Source organism: Helicoverpa zea, chromosome 5, assembly GCF_022581195.2.
Source record: "Helicoverpa zea isolate HzStark_Cry1AcR chromosome 5, ilHelZeax1.1, whole genome shotgun sequence".
NCBI classification, from domain to species: domain Eukaryota; kingdom Metazoa; phylum Arthropoda; class Insecta; order Lepidoptera; family Noctuidae; genus Helicoverpa; species Helicoverpa zea.
In genome coordinates, this window is record NC_061456.1 from 10,155,776 (window position 1) to 10,170,473 (window position 14,698).

At 36.0% G+C, this 14,698-nt stretch overlaps 2 protein-coding genes across 2 annotated transcripts; both read left to right on the forward strand.

The window, feature by feature from the left end:
• Positions 1–1,522: 1,522 nt before the first annotated feature.
• LOC124630466 lies at positions 1,523–3,691 on the forward strand. Its single transcript, XM_047164387.1, has one exon. It carries the CDS (start codon positions 1,523–1,525, stop codon positions 3,371–3,373), a length of 1,851 nt encoding a protein of 616 aa, XP_047020343.1. The 3' UTR covers positions 3,374–3,691.
• Positions 3,692–6,987: 3,296 nt separating this feature from the next.
• Positions 6,988–11,443, forward strand: LOC124630513 (inducible metalloproteinase inhibitor protein-like). The gene is made up of 5 exons (XM_047164452.1): positions 6,988–7,126; positions 9,557–9,751; positions 10,180–10,383; positions 10,747–10,795; positions 11,011–11,443. The coding sequence occupies exons 1-4, from the start codon at positions 7,069–7,071 to the stop codon at positions 10,785–10,787; spliced, it is 498 nt and encodes a 165-aa protein (XP_047020408.1). The 5' UTR covers positions 6,988–7,068; the 3' UTR covers positions 10,788–10,795; positions 11,011–11,443.
• Positions 11,444–14,698: the final 3,255 nt, after the last annotated feature.

A 14,698-nucleotide genomic window follows, 5' to 3' on the forward strand; every position in this document is an offset into this window, starting at 1 on the left:
AAATCAATATCGCGTAAAGAATTTAAAACAAATACCATTATAACTGAACATAACGAAAACTTACTCAAATGCCCTTATAAAACTATATTAATACCCACTTCAATCGACTTAGACGAATCAAACCCGTACATCTCTGAAATACTCTCTAGTGATAAAGACAAAGACGAAATTCTTAACGCTGAAAAAGAGCTCCATTCCTTCCTGAAAATAAACTTAGAAAATAAAGATATTTACCTAATTTTTACTAAAGTTCACCATTTCGACGAATCATCTTATCCTGATATATACAACACCCTGAAACGAGCGAGAAATGACATCATACTAGACTCATCGATCACAGATATAGCTACCTCTGACTTCAAAAACCCTTTCGACCGACATTCCTACACTAAAATCTACAATATTTTGACTTACCTGTTTCACGACACTCCAATCCGCATACACGTTTACGTAAATAAAATAATTTATCCTACATTGAGTGAAATACCCAAAATACTAAGGGAAAACCACGATATTCCAATCGCCGGGCACTTAGGCTCATCACGAATGTATTCTAGGATTAAAGAACAATTTTATTGGAAGGGAATGAGAAGTGACATAGAAAACTATATCAAGAAATGCAAATCCTGTCAAGAAAATAAAGCCCTTAGGAAACTTAATCGCGCCCCTATGGAAATAACCACTACTTCCACTGCACCATTTCAAAGAATAGCATTAGACATAGTAGGACCCCTACCTGAATCTGGTACAGCAAAGCTGAAATATATACTCACCATACAGGATGATTTATCAAAATATTCTGTCGCTTATCCGCTACGCAGCACAACAGCTGAAGAATCAGCTGATTGTTTAATCCATTTCGTCTCTCTCTTCGGTATTCCTAAATCAATACTTACCGATCAAGGTACTAATTTTACCTCTGACCTTTTTAAAACCACTTGCCAATTCTTAAAGATAAAACTACTCTGGGCATCACCCTATCATCCACAAACGCAAGGAGCTCTCGAACGCAGCCACTCTACACTTAAAGAGTACTTAAAATCATTCATTAATAATAATCAAGACAATTGGCCTACCTACGTATATACCGCTATGCTTACCTACAATACGACAATTCATTCCACCACGAAATTTACACCTTACGAATTAGTCTTTGGCTATAAACCATTCATTCCAAACTCGATATACGAAACTACACCTAATACAACATATTCGGATTACATAAGAATGTTACAACACAAATTCAAATTTACTAGAGAAAAGGCAGTAGAAAATATTCTAAAATCTAAGGAACATTCAAAAGCTTACTACGACAATCACACTAAACCGCCGCCCAATTACAAGGTTGGCGACCTAGTTTATCTTAAGAATCATTTACGACTAAGGAAAGCCTTATCTCCCATTTGGAAAGGACCATATAAAATCATATCGGTTCATAATAATAACACTGTCACTCTTCTTATAAATCGACGTCATGTGACACACCATTTCGATGAAATAAAACCTGCTGAAGTTTCATCCGATGAGCAACACTAATTCATATTTCATTCTATCTTTCAGCATTCCAATCGATGCACGATCGGACTTTGTCAAGCCTTATCCTTCAAACGCTGGTATCTACTTCGATAGCCTGGGAAAACTTAAAATAATTAAGAGTAATTTAAACGTAATTAGTTATGTAGATATATCTTTCATAAAACCTCATCTTACTAATTTGAATGAAATCATAGGTACATTAAGGTTTAACTGTCAAAAATTTAACTTAACTTCTTGTGAAAACACGCTATCTCCTTTAACAGCTCGTTTTACAGACGTTCAACGAGAATATGATTCTATTTATCATCTTATTTCAAAGCGATACAAACGTAATGCATGGTTTGGCGGTATAGGTACAGTATTTAAGCACGTTTTCGGCACGCTTGATGAAGACGACGCTCTCAAATACGATTCTGCTATAGAATCTATACAAAATAATCAAAAGAAAATGGCAACATTAATAAAAGAAAATATCTTAGTTACTACTTCTACCTTAGAGTCCTATAAAAATATTATAAACAAATTAAAAACCAATCAAGAAATCATTAATGAATCATTAATATCATTCCTTAAACAAATAACAAATATCACAGAAATTACAAACAATTTAATCATAGAAACAAAAGTCCATTCCATACTTACCAACCTTGAAAGCTCTTTGCTTACATTATCGTTTCAACTCGAAGACTTGATAAACGCAATTATACTCAGTAGTCAAAACATCCTACATCCTAACATTGTAACGCCTGCCCAACTATACCGTGAACTCGCCGATAACGATAGGCACCTACCACGGGACACTGGGATTCCTATATCATTAAGCCTAGATAATATTCATTTAATTTTAAGTATATCTAATGTTGCATGTTATTATTTTAAGAATAAACTTGTATTTGTTTTGCAAGTGCCCCTCGTTACCAATGAGGAATTCAATTTATATCATACTTTGGCTCTGCCTACTCCTCATAGAGTGGATAACCCAAATAGTTATAGTTTAATCTCTCCTACTAGTTCGTATATTGCTATTTCTAATAGTAAACAATTATATTGTAATTTAGATAGTTTACGTAAGTGTAAGACCATATACTCTGAGTTCTTTTTATGCGAAGTACCGGTAATCTCGACGACAAGTGATAACCCGATATGCGAAAGTGAACTATTAACGAAAACTGTTAATGCTATTCCTAAACGGTGTGTTACCAAAACCATATTCGGCGAGCTAGACATTTGGCAACCACTAATAAACAATCGGTGGATTTTCGTGCAGTCTCGTCCGAATAAAGTGTCTATCGAGTGTGGTGTTTCAGAAATGCGTGAGATTATAGTGTCCGGTACGGGTATTTTAGATACCCCAAAACAGTGCACAATCTATACAAAAAGTGTAAGACTGATAACTTCAGATGACTCTTATAATATAAGTATACCTAGCCCTATACTAGATTTTAATATTATCAATGACTCATGTTGTCAAATCAATTATAACTCGATTAATAATAATACGTCCCCTATTCTTTTCCAAAATATCGATTTAGACGATTTAACATCTAATGTAAACAAACATAAAGAAATATTCGCGGAATTAGATAAGATCATAGATGACAAACCATTTATTATTAAATACGGGACGCATTATTCAATACTTACCTTTATAATTTTGTTAATTGTAATTTCTTTTATAATATACATCTTAATTAAAATTATATTAAAATATAAGAATGCATTTGTTATCAATAGAAACAATGTAAACATTGATAACGATACTCACGTCGAGAACGACAACGCTTCGCTGCATTCTATCGCTTCTATCCCATTACCGCGACTTAGGGAAGTAGTATAACCTTTCCGAATTTCGGTAATTAACCCCAAATTTCGGTCTTATGCGGGGGGTTGTTATACCCTATTTTAATACTGCAACCCCATGTAGAGGGTGCTATGTCAGCAAATTATAATAATATAAATATACGTCGGATTCGCCCGCGCGGGCAGTCTGTTGTCATTCTCGACACATATCGGTACTATTTCCAATTACCAATTCGTTACTATTCCTATTTCTAGTTCTACTATTTCTAAGTGTCCAAATATCCTTAAATACTGTCAATTGTGGTGAAAAACCAATATAATCATTTTTGTGTGTAAAATTAGTTTTTTTTAAAAACCGTGTTCGAGGATCCCGTATAACAGTACCATTGTTTAGAAAATGAGCTAAAAAAATCACGATTGTTGTATGGGAGCCCCCCAAAAATTTACTCCATTTTAGTTTTCAGTATTTTTTGTTATAGCGGCATTAGAAATACATCATCTTTGAAAATTTCAACTCTTTAACTATCACGGTTCATGAGATACAGCCTGGTGACAGACGGATGGACGGACGGATGGAGGAGCGAAATAGGGTACCCCCCCTTTGGGTACGAAACCCTAAAAATCTCCAGTTCGCATATTCAAAGATTCACTAACACATATGCCACGTAACGTAAAATCCCCCTAACTTATAAGCGCGGGGAAGAAAAAATGTTCAAATGTTTTCTTTCGATTCCCTGAAGACGGCCACAAAATTGCCTTCGTGTATATTTTAGTGGGAAACGAGACGGTTCTGACTTTTACTACGTAGGGGTGCGTTTACAAGACCACAATTTGAGCGACGAGCGACAAAACAAATGAGCGTGCTGGGACCGTTTTGTAACACGGCGGAAAAATGTGTTGTCCATTTTTGAATAGTGGCATTTGTCTGTAGCATTTGAATTTAGAATACCTATGTCAGTCGTTAGCAAAATTATGGCGTCACTACACAGACCAGTATTTCAGATTCAGTAAAATTCCTAAGATTGTTTTAAGCCCACAGTCCTATCACCTAGTTTATTCGCTTGCACAGATTACCCTATTGGTTTCTTGTTTTGTCCCTCCTGATTCTTGAAGTGTTGTCATTTTTAATGGATCAACTCAAAAACCCCTTCGCCAACTGAAAATAAAACTTTCACTTCAAGCTTCATCATCAGCAAATTAAACGGACACATTTTTTTTTAATTACAGATCCTTACGTCACGGTCCGCTCTTCACCTCACTAAGCTGCCTCGCTACGACTTTCGCTCTGCTTTACCACATCTTGTAAATATACGTAACATCAGTGACGATGAGCATTTATATTTTATCGTCCAACATGATAGCTGAGCTTGGTGTCTTCTTCAAATTCTCTCTTTTGATTCTGACAATACCTACTCCTGAGAAGAAAATGATGAAACTGTCGTATTGTTTGGAATTTAATATGTAGATTAGACATTGTTTACTGTTAATGTGTTCCAGGAGCTAGCCATTCTTACTTACATAAGATATTTCTATTGATATTTTAAACGGCCTAGTTGCCTACGGTTTTTCGACGTGTTCCACATTGGGCACATTGGGTGAATGGCATCTGAGGGAGTCCACATGCGACACCTATTAATATTTTTCACAGGTGCCGTTAGTAGAGGAAATCATGTATTGTGAGTGTCGTATCTAATCAAATTAAATACGTTAATATACTGGTTAATATATGTCGATTAGCAAAAAGTAAAACTCAAAAGTAAATAGAATAAAAATGTGCGAGAATTAGGCGATTATCACACTGCCCCGCATGATGCAGCGTAGTGCGTGGATGCGTTTTTTTCCGTTGTATGGAAATATCTCCGTTTGTATGGAAAACACGCATAGTCCAACACACTGAAAATGCATCCACGCGCGTTCATGCGGATCACGCACATACATGCGGAGAAACACGCACCCCCGCGCGTAGGTGCGGGGCGAGACGCAAGGTATGGCACACTGAATCCCGCAATGCCGCGCGTGATTTTGAATGGGCGTGACGTGTATATTTGAAAATGGAACTCGCTGTGCGTGAATTTACAAAACGCACCTACGCGCGTGAGTGCGTGAAAAACCCGCACGATGATGCAGATCTGCACTCCCGCAGGAACGCGCGTAGGTGCGTCGACACGCAAGATGCAGCGTGATGCGGGGCAGTGTGAAGATCACCTTAGAACACCATATCAGTCATTACAAACAATGGATATTCTCCCTTGAAAACTGACAGCTGTCAACTGGTCAAAACATTCGATACTCCTAACTAAGACTTTATCTCTGCTTTACACATGATGTTGTAAATTATGAAAACGAAAAATGACTCCTGTGGTTAAACCACTGAATGGATTAGATTATCTTTTTTACAATTCGCCATTGAATATCATAAAGTATAAGTGATAGGATTTAATGTGATTAAGTACGACACACCCGATATATGTTATGAATTGATAGTCGCCACATACTTTTTTTTTATTCCATTAATACCATCTCTGATGACTTTAATTAGCTACGTATTTAAAGATCCCACTCGCTTTTCGCTGCACTTTTTATCAATAAGCGTTCACGAGCACTCAGACAAATTGAACCAGTTTGCACTGTGAGGCGAGAAAACAAACAGTTAGGTACTGAAAACAAGTTCACAAGAACTGAAAAACAACTAGTTCAGTCGCCTAGCCTTTTCCTAACGTGTTTGGAATTAGCTTTCTATTCGTTTTCTACTCTTTCACTACTTTGTCTTTGTTTTTCACTAGGAATGTTGGTAAAATGTAGCCGCTACGGGATTGTTAGGAAGAGTTGAGAGGGCCTTTCTAGGGGAAAAATCCTTATCCTAATTTCGCCAGAGCGAGATAGCAACTTGTCACTTTTATTAAAAATTCTACCATTAAATTGGACAAATTACAGAGATAACCCGTGAAATTTTTTATCTTTTATTTGAGGGAATACTGTCATCAAATAAATCAAGGTACATATAAAATTACCATTAGTTAAAAATAAATTCTACGACTTGAATTTCAAATTCAAGTAGATTCACTCATCGTAAATAATGTATCCTTTTTGCAATGATAGTTATCTTACACTCTACTGAGGGTCTTTATAAAGGGAGAAGGAACTAAATAAATTCATGAAATACCGAAATCAAACACCCGAACCAAAAATCTGGGAAATCTTTATCCTTCATCATTTACCATCTCTCGGACGTTATGAAAAGTTGTTATCATTTTACTCAACAGTGCAACCAACTAGTTTCAGTAGCAAAACATAGATGGCGCTAAATTCAAATGTTAAATGTACCTGAAGCTCGGAGTAAGGAAAGATGAGCGGAGATGTCATAATGCAGGTAAGTTAGGCGCCTTCTTCTACGTCAAATAGATACGGTGGGCATGACCAAAACGATCAGTTACGAGTGATCTAACGAGGTTTTCGGGTTTTTGGAAACATAAGCATGTCAAAGATGTTTGATATTACAAATAAAAGTCGTGCCCCGCTCACATGCATTTTGGCGCGTTACTTTCTTAGGAGATTTTCCGCTATGGCACCTCCATCCATTTTGTTCTCCATGCCCTGACGCGACAAGGTATAATTAGGCAATATAGGTATTGTGCTTAATAGGGACGTCCAAGAGAAGTGTTAATAACAATATTGATGTTTACAATATAGTTTGTATTGTGAATTCATTCTCACAAGTGGATCGGTTTAGAGATGACGCGATCTGTGTATATTGTTCTGTTTGTAATTTTTGTCACCATTCATTCTAGTGGTAAGTATGATATATTGTTTCTTATATTAATTCTTATATTAATTTATTTTCTTCTTAATTTTTGAATACTGTTGTAATAAAAAACCCACATAAAACCATTTTCATTGTCCTTTTTCGTTTTTCAAAATTCAGCAACTGTCAGAGTTTCCAGATTTAAAGATTTTATATATTCAGTACCTATTATGTATGTATGTAATAAAATCCTATGTAGGTACGTTAGGCATTCCTACATAATTCAGAACCAGGACTTTTGAGATCAGTCTTATTACAGCATCAAAAATAAGTACCCATTTAACCACAATACTCCTAATCCCTACTTATATTATTTTATTTTATTTTATTTTTATTTCAGACAGAGTCCATACATTAATAAAATATTAACACAAAACAATTATTAACACATACAGACACAATTATTAACACATACATAAACAATAATTAACACAAAAATTAACAATACATCATACTGGATCAGGAACACCTGACATGCTGTTTTGTCCAGTACTCCATGAAAGAGCTGTCAGCGTCCATTCTCCCCGCAATGAGTTGCAGGAAATTGTTGGGGCTGCCTTTATAAATTAAATTAAATTATAAAGTTACTCTGTCTGTCTGTTAAGCTTTCACCTCTAAAACACTGAACTGATTTTAATTAAATTTGGTACAGACATTTATTTATTTATTTATTTATTTTTGGTTCACCAACGATTATTTACACTGATAAGACTATGATAACATGTAATGTAACTAAATAATAGTGTAACAATCACTTATAGGTAAACTCAGCATGCATTAAAAGAAAAGAAAAGAAAACGACGTTGTACATACTGCACTTAACTTAAAATTAAACTAAATTAACAAAACAAAAAACATAACTATTTAAAACTTGTGTTAACTTTAACTTATGGTGTTAACCTATGTAACTATATTATTTTATAATAAATAAACTTTTTTTTGTTTTATAGTCTTTAAACTGTCTAGCATTTCTTATGACGAACCCGAGCATGGAAGAGGCCTTTCTTATTATATGGTCTATATGTGGAATAAAGGTTAATTTACGATCAAAACATAGAGTTATATAACATAGAGTTGACTTTGAGAAAGAACATAGGATAGTTTTTATCCCGGACTTTTGAAGAGTTCTCTTGGAAACGCGATCTAACCGAACTTGACGCGGGCGAAGCCACGGACGGAAGTTAGTAATGCATAAATATCTAGGTTGTAACTCAAGAAACCTAATCGAGTCGCGTGTTAAATGCTACAAGTACTGTTAGATTGCGTCATAATCGATTTGCCATTGTTTCGATGGAAAACACCACTAAATTAAGCCAATTACCCGTTTGATATCGTCTAGCCAGTTTGATACCTACCGCCTCTTGCTCGATTATATTTTTATCGTGAAGGTATGAGTCGTTTTCCCGCAGTATCACCCGTGGGAACTCCTGCCCATACCGGGATAAAATATAGCCTATGTTACTTAAAAAGAGTGCAGCTTGCCAACAGAGAAAGAATTTTCCAAATCGGTTCATTACTTTCGGAGCATTGAGGGTGCAAACTTGCAAACAAAAAAATGTTTCCTCTTTATTTATTTCAAGCATTATTGATAAGTATTGTTCGAAATAAAATAATGAAAAGATCCATTAGATGTCAATTTATGCACAACAAACTTGTTTTATCAATTTTGTTTTACCCAAAACCGGAATCCCTTTTGCCCAAAAGTTTTATTCGCCACGGAAATAGATTTCGTTTTGTTTACCTGATAACTAGTTATTCAAAACGAAGATGGGATTCCTTTAACAGTTTTTTTTTTTGTTTTGCTCGGTTTCATTCGCTTCTCGACCAACTTTATTTTCGCATCAGGATAAAACATAACACTCACAAATACCGTGACTTTCCGTTGGTCGAAATCGGTTCTGTAGATCCAGAAATTATCCCATTCACACCCACAAACTTTAACTCTTTAATGTAGGTATCTATATCCCAATTGTTCCAAAAACACGAACACCCATCTTTTTGAATTTGGATCTACCTTAAATTGTATCCTATAACCCAAATTCCGAAATAAAAATCCCAAATTCCGAATAGTCGAAATCGCTTTGTGGGTTTTCTATAACTTTTTTTGGAAGTTGGTGATTGATTCACCTGTGCGTCGGAGAGCACGTTAATGTCGGTCCTGCGCCTGATCTCTCTCCGGTCGTGTCGGATTTCCGTCCCATCGGGCTATGAGAGTGAAGGAATAGTGAGTGCACCTGTGTCTGCGCAAATGCTCGTGCACTATAATATTTCCTGCGCTGCTGGCTGATCTCCTTATATGAGAACAGCCGCCGTGGTCGAAATCGACCGTAGACGCCATTTTAACCCAAATTCGACGTAGGTACCATTTTACCCCTCTGAATCGCTCATAACAAGACGATCTTCTTTTATTTCCAACAGTCCAACTACTAGAATGCGGGCCTTCAGAAGACGAGGACAACTGCCCATCTGACTGCTACTCTGACAAGTGCCCGACAAGAGAACATCAGAACGTTGGATGTACTGCCTCCAGCGAATGTGGTACTCCAAGGTGCAAATGTCACTTCAACACGAAGAGAGCACTAAATGGCACCTGTATTAGGACTACAGAATGTCGTAAGTTGATTTGAACTAGATTTTGTCCGCAACTTTGTCTGAATGGTATAAATACTTAGTTACTGCAATATCTAATTTGTATGTATGATATACATATACCTACATATGGTAGCAAGTTTCCTCTAAAGTTTTACCTGCATTTTGAGAACACGTTTCACGTAACTCGATAATAAGCCTATCTTCATCTCTCTTTATTTTTCGTCCAAATCGATTCAGCCATGTCACCTAGCCATGTCAGCCATGTCTGCGACTATTCTTGACATTAGCTTTTCATACACATTAATAACTAATTTAAAACACCTATAATTTGTATAGTCATCAATTGGAATACTAATGCGGAATGCAATTTTGTAAGCCATTATACTTTAGACATTTGATAGATTTTAAGTACAAACGCCAAAAAGAATTAAAAATTATCTAATTTCCAGCTCCATTTGACTGCGAACGTCCAAACGAGGAGTACGTAGCATGCCCACCGTTCTGCCCATCAGATGACTGCAGACAGTCAACTCCTGATGGCAGATGCCCAATATATGGCCATATCTTCATAGTGCTGGAGTGCGAACCGGCCTGCCGCTGCATTAAAGGATATTGGAGAAAGGAAGGCGAATGTGTACCTTATGAAGAGTGTCGTAAGTGTTGAAATCGCGTAGCAGTCTTAGATTATAAGTTTACCAACCCGCATTGAGCTAGCGTGGTGATTAACGATCAATCATTCTTTGCGTGAGAGGAGGCCTGTGCCCAGCAGTGAGACTATAAAAAAGCTGATGGTGACGTGCTCTACCTATGACGCATCTGCTCGTATTTTGCTTGCCTAGTCTTTGTCTTTTGTTAGAAGCAAGTGCAATTCTATACTAATATTTTACACACAGCAATTCTTTGTAAATCTTCTTGCATTCCAACATTACCAAAACATAGATATTAATTCAAAAGAAGCATTCAACATCAAACAATGCACTTCGCGACCTTATGACTAAGCTATTTTTTAATTTCAGCTCAACATTCGACGACTCTACAAATACTTTACGGCCAGTAATTTGGAAGGTAATATTGTTTTAATCATTATCATCATCCTCCAAGCTTTTTCCCAGCTATATCGGGGTCGATTACTTGTCTCACCTGAAGTAGCTATTGGATTAAGTTCTATGCATATTATAATTCATTATACTCCATTCATAAATTCAAACTTATTTTTTTATTTTATTTCAGTGTCAAAGGACTGATCTATTATTATACAAAGGCATTTTTTCAATTTTCAGATCTCCGGTATATGCAGTATAAGTAATTGAAGAAATAAATGACTAATTGACTGAAGGACATCTCGATGAAACTGCATGGATGGATATAATCAAAATATCAACGTTTCGTTTATGGAAAATACACTAAGTTACCCAATTGCTGATATTTTAAAATATTAAATGTACGCATAACTATAAACATACGATGCACTATTTAAATGTAAGTAACTATAACCGAACCATTTTCAGTTGTCAAATCGCTGATTTACCAATGAGCTTCATTTTCACGGCTGGTTATGGTTTGGTTGTCAAAAGGGTCTTAACTATCTTAATCCCTCAATGTCCAGTCAACTTCACGTCACTGGTAACAGTTTTATAGGAAAGTCGTACTTATTACTATTGAGTTAAGGTGCATGACAGTTGCTGCGGGTTGTTCGAAAGAGATACCGCGGCCCTGGTATAGATAGTTCAACTCAGATTTGCGCGCGGCCCTATGTGTGCGTCGGCTTGTAAATATACAACTTTCATTCGTGTGACAGTGACGTCGTCCGAGCATGACGTGTTCTTATCGCTTTTTGTTATGGGTACAGTCGTTTACGAAAATGTCTAGTTCTTCACGGAGAAAATGTTTAAGGAGTCAGGTAGCGTTTCAAAAAATGAAACAACATTCAAAGCTTTTTATTATTACATTTTACAGTTTTTCATTATTTTCTCATAAGTTTTTTCAAATTGACGTTGACAGTATCTAAGAAATAAATGAGGTGAAATATCTAAGATGAATTAAATACTCCTTACATATTTTCTAGATCTCGGGGTACGCGGACAATAAATAAAAGTGTGGACTAAGAATGTAAAAAGACGTATAATCTAGTATAATAATGTAAACAAAATGTGTGAGGAATTTTAAAAAATAATATTGCTTCGCATAATGTCGACCAAAATAAGACGGAAATAATGAAACTCATAAATGAACGTTTAAGTCATATTGATGAAGGGATGTTGGGTAATACTTGTCGACATGTACAAAAGAAAAAAGAAAAATACTATAGACATTTTGACATGGAGTCAAAATTTATAATTTACCTCGGTGAGAGTAGCGAATCCGAAAATTCATCATTTGATTTTTCAAGTAGCGATTCAGAATCATTATAAATAAATAAACATTAAATTACGTAATAACTGTTTTTCTTTAAACAGCCGTAACCCCTAAATAACTGTATTTGTACCCGACTGTACCTCTTGTCACCCACACAAAGTCACTGTGTATGTACAAGGGTTACCCACACATAAGGCCGCGCGCAAGACTGAGTTGAACTTACTATACATAAAAGGCCTATGACGGAACACGACGGTTTTTAGTCAGTAAGAGTCTGACACTCCCTCACCGCTGCTAACCCACAGCGGGAGGGGTCATTTGATGATTTTTGACGTCGGAAAAAAAAAAAAAAAAGGTGCATGACAGTTACCACTGATGTGCGGTCTACCGTACCTATATAAAAGCGACTTTTTAAATTTTGTGATGGTAACCTTAAATAGTAGGAAAGTAATCTTAAGACTTATTGCAAATGCTTACTCGTAATTGTTTTATTTACGTTAGGTACCAAATGTATGTACCAATTTTCAAATATATTTAGGTCTATATTAGTTATTTTAAGCAACATTAAATAGTTATAAAAATCTTTGGGAACGTTTGTTTGATTTCCTTACTTCTAATAAGACAACAGAAAACTTATAGAAAAGACAATGTGTTATTGCCCGATTCCTAAGAAAATGTTTTGTTTTTCCCATCACATTATTTAAGAAAAAAAAACACAAATTTAAAGCAATCTTCCTTAAAATTAAATAAATTATCTGACTTAAACTACAAAAAAAAATAAAAAAAACCCAACAGGCAAATTCTTTCTTGATAGAAAAACCAAATACCTACTCGCTATATAAGGATAAAAATAGCCATTAAACAAAAATAGACGAACGAAATATAAAAATACTTCTAGTTATCTACGTCAGATAAAAACCGTTTGTCGCTAAGCTAAATATCTAATTCACAAGACTGTTGATCAACGTCGTGAGATAATTATATTTTCTGACGTCACATAGTATGTTACGTCACAGCTTAGGGTACGTTTTACAAGCTAGCTACCGACTACTACTGCCGACCGCTCGTGCCGCAGATTAAGATACCTTGGGCCAAAACAAAAACTGCGGTGCGAAACGACCCATTCAAAAATTTTACTTAGCGGATTGGAACCGCGTTGCAATTTTGGATCGAAGCGGTAGTGCAGTAGGTAGTGCACACGTGGAGTCGTCGTCGGATATCAACCGGTTCCATGTAGTCGTTGTACGAGCGATCGGCAGTAGCAGTCGTGGGGTCGCTTCCAAAACGTACCTTTAGGTAATCATCATTCTAAACCTGTATTGAGCAGTTGATACTTATCAAAATAATAATTTCATGGGGAATCCCAATCAATTTTGGAATGCGTTCATTTGTTTTTACTTTACTGTAAAACAGCTGAGCTAATTTAGATGTAATTTGAAGCATGCTGGAGGACATCAAATCATTAAACATCATCCGCTAAGTTACTAGTGGGTATCTATTATTGCATTTTATGTGCTTATTTAACACATCGTTCAAACATTTACCTAGTGTTCATAATATCCTACTTATATTATAAATGTGAAAGTTTGTGAGAATGTATGGATGTATGTTTGTTATTCAATCACGCAAAAACGGCTGGACCGATTTGATTGAAATTTGGTATGTAGATAGGTGATACCCTGGATTAACACATAGGCTACTTTTTATCTACACACCACGCGGGCGAAGCCGCTGGCGGAAGCTAGTTAGTATATAAGGAAATATTAGTTTAGATCCTTCTATACTAATATTTGTTTTTTCAGGATGTTAGTTAAACCGCAAGACGCTATTATGATTGCTTCAAGGAAAACGTATTAAAACACAGGTATAATTGTATGTAATTTTTCTTAATTGTGGAATACCAAAACCACAAAATATTACTTTTCGGAATACAAATTTATTTTAATTAAACAAACTGCTCATTTCGTTTTCTTCATATTCTTAAGACATTAAACGTATTACACGAGAAGGTACCTTTTGGCTTAGCCTTTTCCCAATTATATTGTTGGATACAGTTGAGTAACATCTAGTGTTTTACATGTACGTAGGTAACGACTACCTATCTGACCTCCTTTTTTTTTAACGACGTCAAAAATCATCAAATGACCCCTCCCGCTGTGGGTTAGCAGCGGTGAGGGAGTGTCAGACTCTTACTGACTAAAAACGGTCGTGTTCCGTCATAGGCCTTGTATGTGCCAGGGCCGCGGTATCTCTTCAATTTAGTTTCCCAGGCCACTCGATACCCCTTGGTAAGACTGATTGTCAGACTGGATGGCTGCTGACTACCCGCAACGACTGCCATATGCTATACATATATATATTTTTTCTTCATTGGCCAACCAGAAATTGTTTACACCATACATTTTCAGAATACTTAACTACTGTTATCTAAGGTAAGTGTAACAATTTAACGCCTTCCAAAACACGGAGAAACTCGTCATGATAAATACTTAGTCGCCGATCCACGGACCCACCGGGCCAAGTATTGCTTAACTTTACTATCGATTGACCGTGAGGATGCCACGAGACCTCGACATTTCTTTATCATTAAATTACGCATTTAGTAGTAGGAAT